General features: G+C 42.9%; 1 protein-coding gene across 1 annotated transcript in view; it reads right to left on the reverse strand.

The window, feature by feature from the left end:
- Positions 1-21,917, reverse strand: part of aatkb (apoptosis-associated tyrosine kinase b) — a 115,178-nt gene that overhangs the window by 44,189 nt on the left and 49,072 nt on the right. The window contains exons 4-5 of the mRNA XM_041217294.1: positions 15,561-15,705; positions 5,877-5,956 (exon numbers count right to left, since the gene is read on the reverse strand). Of these exons, the coding sequence (XP_041073228.1) occupies positions 5,877-5,956; positions 15,561-15,705 (225 nt within the window). The remainder of the gene's footprint in view (positions 1-5,876; positions 5,957-15,560; positions 15,706-21,917) is intronic.

The raw sequence follows: 21,917 nt of genomic DNA on the forward strand, positions 1-21,917 counted from the left end.
CGACCAGGACAGAATCCAAAGATTTCTCAACAACCCACCCAGACGTCAGTAATGCTGTGATTCAACCAATCTCATTGAAAGTCTGTCTCTCTCATGAGGGATTCTAGTCTTCACCTTCGAAGATCTAACCTGGGAATTCTCTCTAAAAGTTGCTGCAACTCAACAGCTTCAACAACGGCCCACTCAGAGAGTTTCAATCTCATCTCCCGAGATTCCCGAATCCGCACTCAAGCACCAACTCACGAGCACAACTTCAGCATTTTGGCCACATCGAGCAGAACATCACTGCCCCAATGAGGTACCTTCACCCCAACACTGAGCAGCATGGAGTCACTAACCTTCTGCTGCCTTCTTGGAACTTCAGGACTTTTCCTAAGCCCTCTACACTTAAAGTCTGCTACCGCAGCCTTTTCCTCCTTTTGTCTTTTAAACTCACCTGGGGCCTCTTCCTGTCCCTCTCCCCTGTCTAGGGACCTCTCCTTGTCCCCTCTTCCTTTGGGACCTCTCCTTGTCCCCTCTTCCTTTGGGACCTCTCCTTGTCCCCTCTTCCTTTGGGACCTCTCCTTGTCCCCTCTTTCTTTGGGACCTCTCCTTGTCCCCTCTTCCTTTGGGACCTCTCCCTGTCCCCTACCTGGGGACACTTGTCTTCAACAGCACGCTGCTCCCGGTCACATGACCGGGGTTTTTACCCAGTTTTGCCTTTCTGCGCAGTTGTGCTGGCCCCGTCCTCCTCCCAAACAACTCAAAATGCTGAACTGTGCGTGTGCAGCCTGCTCCCAATCCGCACACTCCGAGGTCTGTCGGGACTTGGCAGTTCCCGACCCCAGGCTTTATGCACATGTACAGATACCAGAAGCTACTAGCAGTTTTACTTTGAAATAACAGCAGGCACCGATAACCTTGCCATTATTCATACTGCAAATTGCAGCTCATTCTCAAATTCCTCCTAAGGCTCCTACATTAGGAGGCCGGGCACTTTCGCAGTGGAGGAATGGGCAATGGAATGGATGACCTAAAATTACACGTAGGTTTTTTTCTTTCCAAAGGACACCTTTATCAACCCTTTTAGGATATTTTCATCCGAAAGACTGGCAGGAGGGCAAATGTTTCATTTTTACACAGAAAGTCTGATTGCCGAAGACATCTGGAGTAATAGCTGGCCTCAAGTGGGTCTATTGGATCAAAACACAATCAAAGGATTGGAATGACTGTCATCATTAATATAGTCAGCAGAAGTCCTGTGCACACTGCAGGCTCATTATCATTTACAACAACATTACATCATGTAAGTGACCTTCTAGCTCCTTCAATGTGTGCTAATGTTACACCTAAACTCCTGCACACACACCGATATATTTATGTGTGAGGAAGACAAGGTCACAACATTTTGTTTTAGCAAGCTGCAGAAATGTGAGACATTATACTTATAAGTACAAGAGGAAGTTCTCAGAGATATGCACTAACAGCATGTGTAATATACTATGCATTAGCAATATCTGTTGTGACCATGCCCTTATCTGTAATAGATGTGGTGTGGAGCTAATGCATGTGTGCAGTATCAGCTGTGAATACACCACCTTTCCACTATCCGTTGTGGATCTACCACACGTTTGAAATATCTTTGGTGGATATACCACAGATACAAAGGACTGAATGGCCTCCATCCATGCCATAAATTTTCTGTGTGCAATATATCTGCCTTGGATATACCACATGTGTGTATTATCAGCTGTGGATATGCCACATGTGTGTATTATCAGCTGTGGATATACCACATGTGTGCAATATCAACTGTGGATATACCACATATGTGCAATATCAGCTGTACCATATGTGTACAATATCAGCTGGTGATATACCACATATGTGCAATATCAGCTGTACCATATGTGTGCAATATCAGCTGGGGATATATCTATATATTACACAGGTATTATACTTTTTCCTGTGTAACTTTATGTGAATTTGGTTATTTCCCAGGGAACTGCCAATCCAATTTAGGATCTACCACCATTTGTGAGCTGCCCTTGAGGAAAATATTCAAACCTCTTAACAGCTGGCATCAAAAAATGGCTCCCCTTCTCACCTGCCTGCTCTCTAGGCTCAAATGGGGTCAAATAAGTCAAAAAACTACTTCAGGAGTCACAGACAATCTCCTTTGACAGCACAAACTTAGCTTATAACTGTAACTATTCATCATAACTTATTCATTTAATCCAATATGTTAGCCCTTCCAAGGTATTCTGCTGCAACACTGCGTCCAAGGATTGTAGGTGGGGGGAGAGGGGAGAGGGGTGGGAGGACAGCACATGATTAGTCTGAGAAATCAAATGCAATAATTTTATTTTCCTTTTATTTGTTCGTGTGATGTAAGCGTCGCTGGCAAGGCCAGCATTTATTGGCCATGCCCTTGAGGAGGTGGTGGGGGAGCCACCTTCTTGAACCGCCACAGTCCGTGTGGAGCAGGTACACCCACAGTGCTGTTAGGAAGGGAATTTCAGAACTTTGACCCAGTGACAGTGAAGAAATGGCGATATTTTTCCAAACCAGAATGATGTATGAGCAGAAGGTACAATCGGTGGCGTTCCCACGCTACCCTTGTTTTTCTAGGTACATTATTCTACATCTTCCCGGCTGTAATTATTAAACATCACGACGTTTCGTGACGTGTACAGATATTAAGGAATGTGCCTGCCATTGAAACCTGAAAATATAACAGGATTCAAAGAGTACTTTCAGTTGGAAATGTAATGAATGCAAGTTCTAAGTTTGACCTACAGTGCATTTGGAATGTGGGTTCAAACGAGAAACTATGTATTCTAGCAGTTCAACAAAGAGCTTAATCATCAGGGCTGCAGATAACACAGCCCATTGTTTCTACTGAATTGAAATATCCCAAGTAAACAAACAGTACGAAAAGAGCTGCCCAATCCCAATATACAGCCATTAACCCTACCCTTGACTTTGGACGAAGTGTGCTTAAGATTCAGTAATCCTTTGTTCTGGCTGCACAATGTTTTTTTAAAATTTAAATTTAAGTCATAAATTGTTCAATTTTCTGAGTTTGTAGCAAGCAATTCATTTAACAACAGCTTGCATTGATATAGCACCTTGAGCACAGTACAATGACCTGAACAAGAGCAAGTATCAAACAAGATTTGACGCTGAGCCACATAAGATGATATTCGGATGGGGTGGGCCATAAGCAGACGGGTGGTCAAAGAGTTTTAAATGGTGTCTTAAAGGAAGAGAGAGAGGCGAAGTGGAGAAGTTTAGAGAGGGAATTTCAGAGCTAAGGGCCTTGGCAGCTGAAGGTACAGCCACCAATGGCCCAGCAACAGAAATCAGGAATGCACAGAGGCCAGAATTGGAGGGCAGCAGAGACCTTGGTGGGTTGTGGGGCTGCTGGAGAAGGTTGCAGAGAGAAGGAGAGGCTCAGTAAAATAAAAGAAACTTTTGGGGAAGATTTCCTCCCTCTGCTACATGCAGTGTTTATGAACAGCACGTTTTTATTTTGCAAATCTGCCCCATACTAAGATAACTTCAACACAGCTCTAAAGTATTATTCATCAGGTTACCTGTTCAGATTTGTCCAGAGCGGCTGAGGGTGCATTTGTGATTCCTGACTTTGGCAGTGCTGTCGGCTAGTTTGGCACAAGAGATGAATCACTGCACAGGCCCAATAGCGAGCTGCCTGTCCGTACTGTCGGCTGACATCTCTAAGATCTCAGGTAAAGAATCGCTGAGACTTAAAAAAATGCAATTTGGGGTCTTGTTTCCAGTTAAAAGGATCAAATTGTTTTTCAACTAGAAAACCTGACTTTGATATCCTCATGGTTCACGGGTGAACTAGGAGTCGGATACGTTTTTGAAGCCATATTAGATTCTGAAACTACGGGTTACATTCTCCCCTGTGAATACATAGTTATTTATCTTTCTACATTACAGATCTAACAACCTCTACTGGAAGTGGCAGGCAGGAGCAATTTTGCTTCCAAATTTTCCATTCAATCTCAAGCTGCTAGTGTCAACAAAAGAAAACAATATTCCAGACAAGATCTGTCTGTGGTGGTGCTGCTTTCACATTTCTCAACTATTTAAACCGGACAGGTAATTGAAGCAAATCCTGAATACCTTCATACAGCTGCACCTTGGATAATTCCAACCTAGCTTTGCATACGCAGAAGGAAAAATCAGAAAAAACTTGGGAAAAGACTGGTGCTGGTCCAAAATGGAGTTCTACTTAGGAGCATACAAGACCAGTTCGGACCAGTGCCAATCCTTTCCCGAGTTTTACTGGTTTTTCCTTCGCGGCAATCAAGGTTCACCAAAATCACATACGGCTGTTAAGATGGTGGGATTGAAGTGGAAACGCATGATCCGTTTTGGGGGATGGAGCTACAGCTTTGGGCCGATCAGATTGCCACCGATGCCCTCCTGGTCCAACCTAAGGTAGTCCGAAGCAACTCAAAATCAATGATCCTACAGCTGTTAAGCTCTTAATATGCAATGGATAGGCATAATTGATATGGAGAGCTTGGGCACATATGGTTAGAATAAATGGCAATTGTGAGTTTTCTTTAAAAGACCAACAAAATATTCACATATTCGTGTCCAAACCTGTAGCTGACATGTCAACCGTGAATTCATTAATCCCAGTTGATGAGCTACTGGCAGGGATTGATTTGTCCCTGAAACAAGTAGAGGTCAGGGTAGGACTGCCAATTTAAGGAAGCTTTTCAAAAAAAAAAGAGGAATGTGGCAGTATCTCCCCAAATCCACCAACTGCTCCTGTCCGTGCTCTGTTTTCAGTATAACACTTTGATTTTCCTTAATAGCATTGAATTCATGGGGCATAGAGCTCACTGAATAACATCTTGCTTCATATTTTATCCACATCAGGAGAAGCTTACACGATTCTTCATTGATCCTGAACAAGGACTCAACAGCCATTGAAGAGCAATTTTGATTTGGGCTAAGTTTTGCAACCATATTTAGGCATGGAAGCAAGTCTCCAAGCAATGCCAGAAGCAGAAAAATACTTTTATTACCAACACAAGAGCAAAATACTGCAGATGCGGAAAACCTGAAATTAAAAAAAAACCCCAGAAAATGCTGGAAAGACTCAGCAGGTCTGACAGCGTCTGCGGAGAGAGAAACAGTGAGTGCTTCAGGCCTGCGTCCCTTCATCAGAACTCAGAGGGACTGGTGAAAGGTCACATTGCCGAAACGTTAACTCTGTTTCTCTCTCCACTGATGTTGCCAGGCCCGCTGAGCATTTCCAGCGTTTTCTGTTTTTATCCCTTATTAATACTACCTCAGTCTCAATCAGCAGTTTTCTTACATCTACGTATTTGTTAACTTCCCCATCTGAGGAAAATGTAACCTCATGAAGTTCACTAAAATGCCAATTTCATTACTGATTTTTAAAAATCTGATTAACCCTCGCTTTATTTGGTCTCAGATTGTGATTTTGAAAGCTAAATGAGGGAACATCGACGTCTTTCTCCCCTCAGGCTTTAGAAATATGAAAGGCTACAAGGAATAAAGACACTTGGAGCTCAAAGCGGCAGCAAAAAAAGTTAGAATTAACATTTATCAGCAAACTATCCAACTTGGACAACATCTGATGCTTTCTGCGATACCCAATCAAGGATCAACCATCCATTAGATACTTGGACATGGAAGTAAATCAAACACTGATGTGTAGTGCCCTTCACTGAGATTATACAAGGAGCCTATCATGCTGAACTATTTCCATCATTTCTGATCTGATACAATGTACATAGATGTCTGAGCTGGCATTTTCAAGTTCTTTGTTAGGTAGAAGTGGATGGGTTAAACAGTGGCAACTTGAAGAGAAGAAGTCTACTGACCTTTCCAAACCAACTGCTGCCTGCCTCTTTTAGGTAGAGGAGGCTTTGGCGGCCCAACTCGGCCTGTTGAAGGAATTGCCCTGTGGATAGACATATATAAACAAGATTATCACTGGCATTTCCACCGCCTCCTGTTCTTCATCAATAATCCTTTCCCAAGTCACGCACCAAGCCTGTGAATCTGGATTGCAGGAGGGTTACCGACTATTTTCTGTCTTAACACAAGGGAAAAAAAAGAGGCGCTCTTAGCCTCACTGTCTCCTGAACTGAAAGGCTCTTGACAGGTGAAGTGGAAAATAATTTTGGACAGCATGCAACAGGAACCAGAAACTCTGCACTTCAGAAACAAAAAAAAAAGCTGCTGCTCACTGCAGCGTCAGAGCCAAGGTAAACAAGTTGTTTACTGGGAAAAGATGTGACCCCTGTGGTAGCTTTCCTCCTCACTTTGGCATTCTCCGCCCCTGCAAATTACTGAGTGCAAGGATTGCGAGCACATGCTGACTTACTGAAAGAAATAAATTCTTTGTCAGTAACTTGCGTAGCTGCGGTCGCTTGACTGGCTGGAGTACATAAAACAATTCCAACATCCCAGTAACATCAGACAGCTCTGAATGAATAAAGATAGGTTTGCATAATTTTCAAAATCATCAGAACAAGCTGAACATTCTCCTCCCACTGCTCAGTGTAGCAGGGAATGAATAACCAAGTATAGGGAGGAGGGTTTTCATTAAGATTAACATGGTGAAGGGAAGAAAACCTCAGATATTCCTATTACACAAACACATATATATCTATTCATTACATCAAATATACATGTAAACATCTACATATATTATGTACATATATTAGACAAAGATTATGTACAAGGTGTTAATGTCTACATATTTTTACGATGTATAAAATAAAATTACAATGATTCTCGAAAGATCTATTATACATGCTTTTGGTTCTGAGGTGAATCCTCTGACCTTAAGAGTAGAGAAGCTGCAATTGGCCACAGCCAAACCCCCCCCACGCACCCCCCCCAACCCCACCAGCCCCACCCCTCCGCCCTCACTGCATCCCCCACCCAGGCGCCCCCCTCTACTAGCCCCACCCCTCCACCCCCACTGCACCCCCCACCCCCACCAGCCCCACCCCTTCACCCCCACAGCAACCCCCACCCGCTCCACCAGCCCCACCCCTCCACCCCCACTGCACCCCCCCAACCACACATCCCCCCCCCGAACAAAAATAGGAAAATCCGCCAGATTTCTCATCTCGTCACTACACACAGACTTGTACTGGGAATGTGGTACTGTGTGTGTGTGTAGTGTGCAGGGGAGTGGAGGGGTGAGGTGCAGACATGCTCACGTTGGCTGTGACATCTTTCAAAGATGCGACTTTCTTTTAAGGCTTCATAAATGAGCAAATGTTAACTGGGGGAGAGGGTGCAAAATGGGCACTGCCCGGGGAACTGTGCCCCAAGGAGGAGACTGTGGCTTCAAGGCAGGAGCAGATTTGGCGGGTGTGGGGGTGACAGGGTGCACATTCAGAGGAAAAGGTTGTAAAGAGAGTGGAAACGGCTCCCAACTCAAACCAGAGAAAAAATAAATAAAACTTTTATGGTAACAAGTGCTCTGAGATTTAGGGACCGGCCAAAGCTGACAGAAATAGAACTGGCACCTTGCTCAAGAGAGATCCTCAGTAATTCTTTGAAATAGAGCCACTGAATCTTTGACGTCCACCTGAGGGGGCAGAAGGGGCCTCAGTTTAACATCTCATTTTGAAAGACGGCACCTCCGGCAGTGCAGTACTCCCTCAGTACTGGCACTGGTGTGTCAGCCTAGGTTTTGTGCTGGGGTCTCTGGGGTGGGGACTGTACTACACACTGAGTCCCAGCTGTCACATTGATGTCAATTTGAATTCTGTAATGGCAATGCCCAAATAATTAAATAAAAACTCAACACATGTGCAGACCGTGCTGTAATATTTAAAGCTTGTCTCAGTTCCCAGGTGGAACCTGTGAACCATCCACATTTTCCCGACTAAACAGGAAGCTTTAACTTTTCAACCTCAGCCCAGTGTGGCCCCGTTTACAGTGTTGAACTATCAACAAGCGGCAACTGCTCACGACTTCAGTTGCCCTTTCTCGCCTCCATTTAACGCTCAGGCAAATAGGTTTAAAGCAGACAAATGCCGTGTGCAGCAAAAGCAGGAAGATAATTACAGAAGAGAAATTAGAACAAATATTACAGATTGCATCTCGAACGAGCCAATGTCGGTTCGAATTCCATAATGGGTATTCCCATAACGTGCATTATATAAAACCTCACAATTAGTGTAATGTGAAGTCCAGTGGTCAAGCTTCAGTAAATGTGCAGTTAGTTTAACCAATGCTATTTAGATAATGCTTTATTATGATGCAATTTTATTTTGATTGGGAGGATGTCAATAGCGCTGCTGGTATAAGATCTAACACATAACAGAAAGATAAAACACGGGCACTTTTACACTGGGTTTGCAAATTCAACTAAGGTCGCTGTGCCAAAAGTCTCCCTTCCCTGCCAAATGTAAGGTTCCGACGTGAATTTTGTTTTGGCAGCCAGGAAACAGATCCTGGTGGCTGTGTGTCCACAGCTTGGAGTTGGCAAAATTTCAGCACAAACTGGTATCAAGTTGGCTGTTTCGTTCCAAGAAGCAGGCGTGAAAAATCAGAATGGTGCAATAAAAAGTACTCTTGTTCAGAAAAATTAAACACGAACACCTCTTGGCTAAGGCCATTTTTTTCACATGCTCTGTCGAGTGTGGCTACTACCTCCCTGAGGTCACCATTAGTTTCCTCTCCTAGAACAGCGCTCCTAATCTATCCATCCAAGGTTCCCATCTGTTGTTGTGTACCAAACACAAGATCAGCTCTGAAAACGTCAGCAACTCCACGGGCGTCACACTGACGATAATGCTCGAGACAACTTGCTCCAATGGAGCAGTGGGGTTATTATCTCTTGTGAGGCCTGAAACCGGGCTGTGGGGGGGTGGGGAGGACTTGGCGGGAGGGCTATTTGAAATTGGTCTTCTCGCATCATCAGGATGGCATGCTGGAGAGGGCACCGGTCACAAAGAAGACAAAAGTCAGCTGGTGGAAATGCTGGCACCAGATCTCCCCATGTGGGGGATGGGGAGAGGGTTCGGTGGTGGGGGTGATTGATGGTGGTTGCAGGCGAGCGGCGGTTGGAAGCAGCTTGCAGTTTAATGTACAGCCAGGAGTGGGCACTGCTGCTCCTTCCACCTGCGCATCCAGTTAAGTTTTACATTTTTTACATATCTTTTTGGTGGTCGCCTTCAGCAGTCCCTTTAAGGACATGTTTATCTGTTGTCTACCTGAGGAAACTGACCATCTGCCTGTGGGCAATCCAGGATGTCCTGAACAATATGGTATGAAGTGCACAGCTGGCATGGAATAAGCACAGACACAGCGCGTTTCATTGGGTACCAGAACTAGAATTGCCCATTCCCATTTCAGACCTGTCTTAGCTCCTCCTACAATTACTTCACATGGTTTTCATATCCTTTCAATTTCTTTCATTAAACATATTTGGTTAATATCATTTCAGTCATTCAACCCTCTATTTGCTTTCTGCCTGCACCTGCATGTGTGTGCACGTGGGAGTCAGCATGCGTGCCTGCTTGTGTCAATGCGCACATGGGTTTCCGTGTGCGTGCATATTCATGTGCGTGCTCGTGCATGCATATGCCCGTGCACGCTTGTATTTGTGTCTGAGCGTGCGTGTGTCTGTGCACGCGGGTGTGTGCATCTGCCTGTGTGTGTCCAGTTACACTCCCCCTCCCTGCGTTTAATGCCTTTATCAATGCTAATCATTTATATTTTTTGCCAATTCTGATGAAGTGCCAGCATTAACTCCCTGTTCTCTCCACAGATGCTGACTGACCTGCTCAGTTGGAGCAAGCATTGGTGTAAGTGGTATACAGGATGCTCCAACCCCGCTCCAGGGTCTCCCAGTAAATGGAGATCAGGCCTCTGGCTCTTGAGCCTGGGTGAACATGCAGCAGGAAACTTGTGTCCAATGGACGTGGGTGGTCCCTCAGCTCTGATTCAAACTATGGGTCCTGTGAGCCCATAAAAATTGGAGTAGAGAGCCAGTTAACGCTGTGAGTCGGTACAATGCTGGCTACGGCCATGGACAGCTCATGCTGTGGCCTGTCAGGCTGTTAATCAGCCTGTAAATCCTTCTAGCAGTTCACACTGATCTCTCCAAGGAAGGGGGTGAAAGTACAATGCAAGAACCTATGCAGCGTTCAACAAAGAACTATTGTACGTTACTCTTTCACAAGAGAATTAACAGACTACAACATTATAGCTTTAAAGGCTTTGATTTTCAAAGCATATATTATATCAACTCTCTGTAATGCAAGTGGATTAAATGCACTTAAATGCACACCTTTCAGCAAAATTGATCACACTTTATTTTTACTTCTTTAAACATTATGCCCTGATAGGTTAGGAATTGATTGCATGCTTTGCCGTTTGCTGTCACTAATAAATGTGGAATGTTTAGTTGTTCAGTGATGAAGTACAAATGCGTACACAGTTAGCAGTGCAAGGCCAATGCTTAAAATGCAGGAATGCAGGAAACAAGAGAAATTACCTGCAATTATTTAGTATCTTTCACATCCTTAAGATGTCCCTATGGATTTCACAGTCAATTCATTGCTTTTAAACTTTAATCGCTGTTGTTATGTAGGCAATTTTTGCACAAACAATACCCAGAATCAACTAAATAGCTGAAAAGGAAAGATTTGCAGGGCTATGGAGAAAGAGAAAGGGTGTGGGACTAATGGGAAAGCCCTTTCAAAGAGTTGGTATAGGCATGATGGGCTGAATGGCTTCCTTCTGTGCTTTATAATTCTGAGAATCAGAGACTGAGTGTTGACAGGATGTGAGATTTTAAATGTCTGTTAGTTCACATGAGAAAGGAAGAGACCGAGGGAAGTAAGGAGCTGGGGACAAAATGAGCTATAAATAAGGGATATTATAATTCCAATACAGTAAAGAGGAAGAGGAGGCAGTACTGTAACTTGGGAACTGAGGTGGAACAAGAGAGGAAAATTCAGAGGAGCAATAATCATTATGGCATTGATGAAACAGAGAAAGATAAAACAAAAGCAGTTCTCTTCACACCTATCAATAATTCATCTTCTGAACTGCCATTGTCTTTAATGTAACATATCAAAGTTCCTCCTTTGCCACTTCTACAATGTGAGAAACATTGCTCTGGTTGTTTCAGGGTGAGAAGACTGTGCAAACAGATCCAAAGTATAAATAGATCCGACAGGAACAATCAAGCCAAGTGTTATAGAATGTTAAAATTGTGTGATTTACATGGATGCCATTATAGAGGAAATAAATTACTTCCAATGTACATTTAGCATATTATAGCACTGTATAATTCCACAGCTAGGTTCCATGACCACAGGACCTGTTAGCGTATTTGAACCCTAAGTTACGTTGACCAAGAACAGTTCTAGGGTGGAGACTGTGGATCCTCTGCAGATGAGGTTAAAGGTTCTGGACTGGGTTCTTTAAATTGTGACTCAATATTCCTGCCAAGCATAATAGTGACTTCTCTTTTAGTTTTGTGCCCCTTAAGATTTGAATCTTTCCATTTCAGTGGCAGCAGGCGAGTTATAGCACAACCCACACAAGATAAAATTCCCTCTACTCTGAGAATAATGTGCATCAGCCTGAACCATAGAAAAGCACCCACTAGAGCCCCAGTGTGATAATTCCCAGCACTGCTGCGAGATTCCTAATTAGTGCCAAATCGAGATGACCCAAACTCATTTCAGACGGATATCTTACAGGCAGAGACATAAATTTGAGCTGGGTTTGAACTTGGGACCGAGATGTGAAAGGACAGTGTCTAATCCACTGCACCATTCACTCACCTGACAGCCTGATGTGTTACGATTGTCTAGACTGGATATGAAGGGAGATCAGAAGAAACAATGGTCAATGGTGCTCAATGCCTACTTCAAAGAAAGCTGCCGACAAAGATCTAGCAATCTCTGTGGCATGAGTTCCCCCTTTCCCAACTTCAATTTGAATCTGTTGCTACATCAAAGGACCTCCAGGCATTCAGCAGCAGTGATGTCATCAAGCAGGGTAAGCAGCCAATCCCTTTGAAGAATTCTCACAGATAGCAAACCAGAAGGTGAAAAGCACTGATTACCCTGCACTTTTTAATGTCATTTTGCAGGCAGTGCAATAAGTGATTCAGGCACGCGTGTGGGACTAAGGTGGCTGCTGAACTATCACAAACAAACTTAAAAACAAAACTTCCTAAAAATGTGGAATTTATCATAATGGAGACCTTTGACACTGCATTAGTTCTTCAGGACCAGAGGGGTCATTCAGCAGAAATTATGAACTTAGTATGGTCTTTAAATCCGAGTTACATTTTAATCAACAAGGTGTAACTTTTTCAAGAGTGAGGCTAGTAGTGCAAAAGGTCAAGCTGTCATCAACTCAGTGATTTCTAATTAATTGCAGACTAGGGGGACTTCAACAGTGCACCCTCTAGAGCACAGTAGCATCGCTGACAGCAACTTCTGGATTTATGTGTTTAACTGGGCGTGTACGGACTCCAGAAGTTGCTGTCAGTTTCAGGGGAGCAATGACAGCAAGTGCTGAAAGTTTCACTGTTGTAGCGCCACAAAAATTCGTGCAATTATCCCTTTCATCTCCATGCTACTTACTCCCAAAAAAAAACCTTTATGGATACAATAAGAAAACTGGCAGGCAGGTTGGAGGTTCATTTTGATATTGTTTAAATGCCTACAATTAAACATGAAAGAAATCATCTTTTAAAAGGGAGTGGAAGTTTTCAGTTCAAACCTGTCGAACATGTTGGGGAAGCAGAAGCATCCCGAGTTTGAAGGTCATAACTGAAAATTCAAAGGTTTGACAAACTCCAGGGCGGAATTTTACACCAGCGGGATTTTACGGCCGTGCTGAAGTCAATGGAGTTCAGAATGGCTCGCTGCATTTCACGACCCTGTCCCCTATGCAGCGGGACTGTATAATTCTGGCCTAGGGGCTGCATTTTCCAGTCGGCGAGCGGTGGGGGGGGGGGGGCGCTCGCCGACACGTAAAATGACGCACGGAGATGTCAGGCGGGTGTTCCGACATCACCGCACGCCATTCAGATATTCCATTCAGCGGGCTGTCAAAGTGCCAGCTGTCAAAGGCGTATTAAGGCCTGTTAAAAAGCAATTAAAGTAATTACATGAGCTGCCTGTCCAGCCTTAAGAGCCCAGGCGGCCTTCGCATTGTTCATGAAACCTCATCCAAGGCGGGATGAGGTTTCATGAAGGGTTTATTATTTCAATAAAGCTTTTTGAAGTAAATAATGGACGTGTCCCAGCTCATGTGACAGTTTTACATGAGGGGGCACGTCCTTAAATTTTTTACCCACCTTTATTCAAATTTCCATAACCTAAACAAATCTCCCTGAGGCACGGAGGTGCCTCGGGGAGATCTCTGCGCTCTTTAGTGCGCATGCGTGAAAGATCCCAGGGAACCACCCAACGGAACCACCCCCCCCCACCCCGCCCTACACCCGCACAGGGAACGCTCAGCGCTTCCGGGTGCGCATCACGATGGGCGGGCCTTAATTGGCCCCGCCCAAATAAAATGGCAGCGCGGACCCGATTAGGGGCATCGATCGGGTTCTCGCCCGCCCCTGCCCCTGCCCCCACCCCCCCGCCCCCATCCCCACCCCCTGCCCCCCACCCCCACCCCCATCCCCGCCCCCACCCCCGCCCCCACCCCCACCCCCCACCCCCACCCCTACCCTCCGCCCCCACCCCCGCCCCCACCCCCATCCCCATCCCCACCCCCATCCCCGCATAATCCCCCCAAAGGGGGGAAATTTCTGGACTTAGTGTTATTTTTGCAAATATACAGACTGAGAACACAAATGTACAGGGTAAGGTTACTGCAGGCCAGTTACAATCAACTATTTTTGAAAAATTTTCAACTCTTTGTGACTATTTTTGACTAAATATGCTCCTTTAGGATTCCTCCCTTCCCGGATAGTCTCAGCCTCAGCCTCTGTGAATGGTGCTCCAACAACAGTGGTCCACGGTGAGATCGCTGCCAATCTTTTATTATCTCTGAGGAACTGTCATCATTCTGAAATCTCAATGGTCTGTCCAAGATTGAGAAATTGCCACATGAGGAACTCTGTGGCCCATTGACCTGCTGTGCTATTATAGAGGGCCTCATACTTGCAGCATGCAACCACTGAATAATGGATTACATCAGGCAAGGAATGGAAGGAAAGTACATTAGCTATAGTATTGGTCTGATTGCAGCAGATGGCTCTGGTTATTGCTAGGTTTTGCCACTGCTGCAGCAATCATCATTCATCAAGGTCTGTATTCTCCACAGCAATGCACTAGATCTGTCCAGAGAGAATCCCTGTAAGAGAATTTATGTGAACAATCTCATACTCTCTCAAAAGAATGTCAAAAGGGGAGTATGTCATTGCCAAGTATTAGGGAAAATGGCTACCATCGCCTCCAAGTGCGGGGTTGTGTTTCTCTTTAAGTTATTTTTTAGCAAGATGTGAGCCTCCATCAGGACCTATTCTGTCGCATTTCCATTCACTTTTCTAAATCTTCAAAGAAATGCGCCAGACATTGTTTTGAAAGGTACCAAGAAGATTTCCCAACCCAGAAATGACACTCATGCCAATTCAATCCAACATGGCAAAAGCGCGGCACTGCGTGTGACGACAGGAACATTTGGTGCAGCCTTGCATCCAGTGATCAGCGGCAACCCAATGGTTCCAACGGCTCAGGAGCCTCTCCAACACGGATGAGGTGGCAGGGAAAGGCCATGTCAGCAAAGCTGGACCTACATCCCGGGCATCCAAACACCAGGAACATTTTTGCTTCCAGTCCAACCAGCTGGAGTTTTATTTTGCCGGAGTGAAGTTTTGACAAACTGCTGCGGTAACTTGATCAGCAAAATAAAAGCAAAATGGAAGAGGCCAACCAAAGGAGAATTTCTCTCAACCATTAAGGTAAACACACAGAGAAAAGCAAAGCACTTGGAATCCAATTTTTAAACTTTTTCTCTTGCCTTTTTAAAAAAATAATCTATTTTCTTCCCTTTTCACTTGCAAAAGCAGTGCCTTAACCAGAGTTTGGTTCCATGGGAACTATCCTCCCTCCATTGGTTATACCACGGCAGAACCCATGTCCCAAAGCAGTAGCTTGAGCCTCTGGATTACTAGCCCAGTGAGATCTATGCCACCATCTCCTTTAGCAGCAGACACTTTGGGATCTCAAATTCAAAAGAAATGTAGGCTCCCTCATATTCAGCTCATGGCCAGACTGGGTCAAGTCATCAGGCAGATTCGAGGGGAAGCTAGAAGCCCAGTTATCAGCAGGAGGGAGGAATCAGTGTTGGGAGTGGGAAACTATTCCACTTCAGAATCCCCATAGTCTTTGGTCCTTAGAGGCTGTCCAAGCATAGACAATAACAAAATGTGTATTAATTAAATACAAGTAGTTAATTTGTTCACCTTCTAGTGATATAGCCATTCGTCTTTAGTTGATCGTGGCTGTATCGTAAGCCATTATTCAAAAGGAAACCCAACTGTGCTTTTTTTTTACCTGGTCTTGCAGATGGCTGGTTTGAGACAGGAAATGAAACCTCTGTGAGTGGCAGTATGTAAACCTCAGGTCCATTCTGTGATGAGGACGTGGTGCGGGGTGAGAATTCTCCTGTGTAATCCTCACCCTCATTATTCTCAAACTCCTGCAAACAGAAAAAGAAAGAGTACACTTTACCTTTACTCTTTGACGGACTTGGGAATCCTCTTAATTCTCAGGTTTTCTCAGTCAACTTTTACTTTGTCTTCTAACATGATGAAGTCTGGGTAGATGAGCAGAGCAAAAGCTCAGTCTAAAGCAGTTTTCAATATGGAGAATTTATACTGAAAAAATATGATAAAATGAAACATATCAACTCTAAAATAATGAGGCAAACGCCAAGCAAGCAACAAGATGACAGGCATTTCTGTACAATCAACCATCTCCTTTGAAATGTAGGTTATAGATATTCAAGCATTTTGTGAGCCAAAAAACCTCAAAAGCCACAGAGAAAGTTTCAATCCATGTTCTCATTAACTTGCATGCATTCAAATTACTGATGCTAAAAGACCTTGGTGTTTTCCAATTTAAAAGTTATATATCAATGAGGCAAGGTGCTAAAAATTGGAATATAGGAACAGAAGGAAGTCATTTAGCCTCTTAAGCCAGTTTCACCATTTCAACGAGATTACAGTTGACCTACAATCTGACCCCTTTTCCAAGCCCACAGAGTTCAAGCAGGACAAACCTATTTACTCTGATTTTGGGAGAAGGGGCAAAATGGACTGGGTTTCTTGCGCTTCATGGGTCAAAATGACAGGGAATGGGGCGTGGTACAACAGGTGTCCCTATCATCTGAAAACTGAACACCCCTGTCTTAGGAAAGCAGATAGGTCCCGTTCTCCATTCCATCTTGCGTGTAGGTTAGCAAGGTACAATGGACACAACCAGGATTGGCCCCTTCCTGCAGACTAAGAAATATTTCAACAGAATATATTACACTTAATCTTTGCTGCTCTAAAAATCCCTGTAACGGTTTCTACAATAATGAGCATCCTAACCAATTTGTCAAAGCTTCGAGGTAGTTTGTCAAAAGCTTTTGACTTATTCCTTTCTTATTTGCCTCATATTCATAGCAGATTTGATTACCAGATATGATTGGGGCGGGGATGAGGGAATGCAAGTAACAGAAAACTTTTGTAGCTGGAGGACAAGTCAAACAATCCGATTATTTACTTTTGGCCAATGTATATACAATAGGCTTCAGCACCGCTGCTCTGCAACTCCACATAATGGTTCACAGTGAGACATCACTTTAGCTGTGTGTCAGCCACTGGTTGATTTGACAGCTCAGCAGTTATGCTGTTAATGACCGCTGTTATTTTGTGTCTTGATTACCCAGTTTAGCGTCACTCACCTACACTACTTATTATACAGTCTGAGCAAAATGTGTGGTCCTGTGATTCATTCTGATTCAATTTACTTTATCTTTTTCCTCTCAGGTGCCCTTCTGTTCCTCTCCCTTTTAGTTTTGCCAATCTTCACAGTAACTCAGGAAGCTCTGTGGCTTTGGGGAAAATCACCCACAATATCGTGGGAAATATCCCAAGCACTGCAGTTTTTGACTTTTTAAGTACTCTCGTTTCTGAATTAATTTTACTTGAAGAGTCTTGAATTCTAACTTTGCATTCCTCCTAAATGTTTAAAAAATGCACAAAGTTTCATTAAATATGTCTGTGCTGTTAACTTCAACCACATCAGGTGGTAGCAAATTCTACATTCTAACCACTCTCTGGGCAAAATTATTTATTTCAGGATGTTAGCTAAAAAAAATGAAATAATAATGAGACAGAAGCTCGGTGGATCTTAACTGAGATGCTGTACCTGTATTTGGAAAAACTTCATTAAAATAATTCTTACCCCAGGAATATCAACTTTGTCCCTTGGTAAAAATTGAAGGTTTCAACTATAACAGGTGATTATTGTAATAACAGGTACCTCAAACTGTTACCACTGCTTATTACATCAGTTACTCACTCTTGCTTCTCCTCCTTCATCCATACTTCTTTATCTTTTTGGGTTATTCCCATCTGTTTTACTCCTCTCCTGTCCTCTTAAATCCAGTATATTATCAAATTCCTTCATTTGCTCAGATTTATTCTCTTTACATTACTGATTAATTTTTACTTCACCAATATCATGGTGTGGTCATCCAAGCCCTCCAGGAAATTACCTTCAATGTGAGGGAGAGCCTTTTCCATCCCCAAAAGCATATTGCATTAGTAAAAACTGTAAATCTCTATTAAGGTGCAAGCATGAAGAATGGACACTTGGACGAAGTACTGGATGTCTGTGGGCGGGCTGCCAACAATCTGGATCCAGACTCCTGTTCCATACACACTACTGGTCTGCTAACACCCTGGATCCAGACCCCTGTCCAATTCAAAGCTACCATGAGAACCAAAAAAATCTACTGCTATAAATCAGTTTCTGTTATTCTTTCATGGGATGTGAGCAGCGCTGGCAGCATTTGTTTCCCATCTCTAATTCCCTTTGAGGAGGTGGTGTTGAGCTGCCTTCTTGAACCTCTGCAGTCCATCTGGTGTCAATACACTCACAGTGTTGTTAGGGAGGGAGATAGGTACAAACTTTCTGCCTTTGCCCCAAAACAAAAATGAAAGCAAGACTCACCTGCAACCCATTATCCCCAAACCCTCTGGAGCACAGCATTGCAGCTGAGACTGACTGGTGTTCTTACAGAGTATACATGAGTACTCAAACAAATGGTCACTGAATCAAAGGAGGAGATTTTGGCTCCAAGAAGAAACGAATAGAAAAATAGACGAGGTGGATTGTGGCAATGACAGAGTGATGATGAACTAGGCTTGGTCTCATGAAATCATAGAACTGAAAAAGCAAGTGACACAAGTACAGTTGAAACATGATAACTTAACTGCTGCTCGTGCAACTCTCTAAGGACTATTGGACTGTCAGAATAGAGCAGGGGAAGGGTCTAACAGCATAAATTCCTACAATCAGATCTCAAGGATCTTGGAATTCTTGCCATAACTCCCAGAAATGATCATTAAAATTGAGTCAGCTCGTTGCACCCAGTGTCACTCAGCACATTTAGAGAGAACCATTTTCACTGAACTAGATAAATGTTCAGTGAGATTCACCCTCTTCCTCTAAGTACATAGAAGATTTGCAACAAGACAAAATCCTTGCTATTATAAATCATCATTTCCTGATCTTTACACATCTCCACCACATCTTTCCTGCCATCAGCATTCGAAACATCTCAACATCCCAAAATAATAATAGAGAATGACCAAATCACCTTACCTTTCATTAAGTATAACCCTATATAGTAACTTCTACAGTGGCATCAGCTGAGAGACACACCAAGACACTTGAGCATTCCTTCCAGTGTGTTCAGAGATGGCAGTCAGAGCAAATATTATTTTCTGACTGTGGCGTCACTGTGTGTTGGTTCTGTCAACATCGACAACACCAAGAGTTTTGTTAAATACCAGCTCCCAGAAAGAATCTCTGGCTCTTATATAATTGCTGGTTACCCATGGGATAAACCTTCATGTTATTTCAGTCTCCAATTTCATTTGTGCACCTTCTGGATGGGACTCTGTGTTGTCTCCCTTCTTACCACCTCAAAGCCTCATCCTATGAGGTAATGAAACTCACGGACTCTTTCCCATGAGTTCTTCTTTCCACAGTTACACTGAACATGGCTCATGCTCTAAAACTCCTCTGAATAATGAAATGGATATATTGTCAAACATTCCCTTTGTTCTACTCCTTTCATGCAGAACTTTCTGGTTGAATTTATGGCCTTTTAAATAGCCAGTCAGGCCACTGTCATCAGAATCATAACACAGTGAACATCAGTGCAGCAATTAATGCATGCCAACTGACTTTGCACTTTGTCTAAAAATGCCAAAAACCTCCACAAAAATCTTAAGAATGGTAAGTATTTCTTGACATTATTCCTGCCTGTGAGGTAGCCTCCCTCTAATTTAAATAACGACAGAACGGTCTTTATAATTTAGTGACAGCTTTTTTCTCTAGTAGTTATCTGAATAGCTTTGAGATTGACTCTTACATTCCAACTCACCAGACTCCAAAGTTAATTCACAGGCTGAATGTAATGAACAGGAGATATAAGCTAGTCCTGTAAATGTACAATGGATTCTACATGATAAAATTAATTTTATAATCAGATGTTAAAAATTAAATATCGTGCAATAAAAAGGCACGACACAGAGGAATCACTTCATACCTGCATTATGATTATATTGCCAAAGTGACAGATTTTGGCAAGGTTTTCAGACCAGATTTCTCAAGAGTTAATTGCTTTTGGTTGTGTGGTATACTAGGGATTGTGCAATAGGCTTCAATAATAAACAACATCTCACAATTATACAGCGCCTTTAAAGTTTTGGAAAATAAAACACAGGGTTTTTCAGGAATTGAAGTAGTTTGGGGAGCAAACATTGAGCAGTGTGGTGGGAGAGACTACAAGGAGTGATTGAAGGCTTGGTCACAAAGGTGGGTTTTGAGGAGGCACTTAAAGGTGGAGATAAAATAGTAAAGGTGGAGAGAGAGAGAGAGAAGTGGAAAGGCAAAGAGAGAGAAAAGGGAAAAAGGCAGAGAGAGTGAAAAGGGAAGGCTGAGTGAGAGAGTGGAAAGGTGGAGAGATTTTGGCAATAAATTTAATTTAGTAGTGTCACTCAAGAACATAAGAACAAGAATAGACCATTGAACCTCAAGCCTTTTTCACCATTCAATTAGATTATGACTAATCTATATCTCAATTCCATTTAGCGACCCTTGCTCCATATCCTTTGATACTCTTACCTCACAATAATCTATTGACCCCATGCTTGAAAACCTCCTGACCCAGCAACCACGGCCTTTCTAGGGGGGTTTATGAATTTCACTACCCTTTATGCGTTGGCTTCTTAAAGACAACAGATTGTTCCACTGGCTGACTTTATCCTTTATAGAATAAATGTAGAGTTCAGCAGAACCAGCACTGCCTGGAGCAACATTGAAATCTGAGACCACTGATCTCAAATCATGTTATAAGCCACCCTGACCTTCTGCATGGTGTTGTTGTAGAATTATTTTTGTCGATAAAATATAACCATGGAAATGTTTTGCAGCTGTTCAGTACAGTTTAGATTCCTGCTAGAATTAAGCTCTATCTCTTCACTAATGCAAGATAAATCTCCTTTACAAACTTATAGTTTTAAAGTTGTATTGCTACTAAAGATTATTCCTTCTATGCTTTGAGGGCATCATTACAAATATTTAGTACATGGAGAACATAATCACATTTACAAGAAATGTTTTATTGCTTATAAGAAAAAAAAGATGAACAGTCACTTATTAGCATAGACCTTGAATATTGCTGAAAAGAGAGACATGTTGCCAAAGCCTTCATCTTGCACTCATCAGGACAAATGAAAGAGTGCCAAATTTCAAACAATCACAACAATTTATACAACAGGAGAAAATGGGTGCTGATTGGTTGGCAAGTTGAATCTGAGTGGCCAAGGCGTTGCCATGGAGAAAGCAATGGGAAATTATAATTTCCCCATGCTCCTGGGTAATTCAAAAAAGGCACAAGGCTTGAACATATTCCTTTGTTTGCAGAGAATAGGTCCCTGCGTATGAATGTCACTTCTAGCAAGCGTAAATAAGCCACATTATGAGCTTGACTGATTAGCTTAAACTGGTTGTTAGTGTAGCTATTAGCACACTCAGGATTGTTCAGCAAGTGCTGCCCAATTGCAGAAACACATTTAATAGTAGATGATTTGTTTTGGGTTTTGCAAGCATGGGTTGGTTGAAGCCGGTCAGTACTCTGCCTATTACAAACAGCCAGGAGAACATGTTGTTTGATTCGATCAGCCAATTGTTGGGTCTACATACCTACAGATCTCCAATCTTCCCTTATAACTCTGATATTTGACACTAGGTATTTCCCTGAACTGCCTCTATATCTCTCTGTCTTGGTGACCAAATGGGAAACAGTACTGAATGTGGGATCTAGCTATACAGTTCAGCATTATTTGGAGTTTTTGATTCCTGCTGTGCAGTTGGCTGGAAATCATGATTGTCAGGTTTACTAAGATCCTTAGATCTTCAGCTTTACTTTTAGCTATTTGAACACATTCATGAAGTACCTGTATAGCCAAATGTTTCTTCTTATATGTGTTTTGCTGCCATCAGCAATCACATCAGTACTCACATCATATCCTCTTCCTTATCACTAACAGAACGTTAATCTCCTTTAACAAATACACAATTTTTGAGTTTATTATAATAAAGATTATTCTGTTTGAGTATTGAGTA

The sequence above is a fragment of the Carcharodon carcharias genome, chromosome 22 (genome assembly GCF_017639515.1).
Source record: "Carcharodon carcharias isolate sCarCar2 chromosome 22, sCarCar2.pri, whole genome shotgun sequence".
Classification (NCBI taxonomy): Eukaryota; Metazoa; Chordata; class Chondrichthyes; order Lamniformes; family Lamnidae; genus Carcharodon; species Carcharodon carcharias.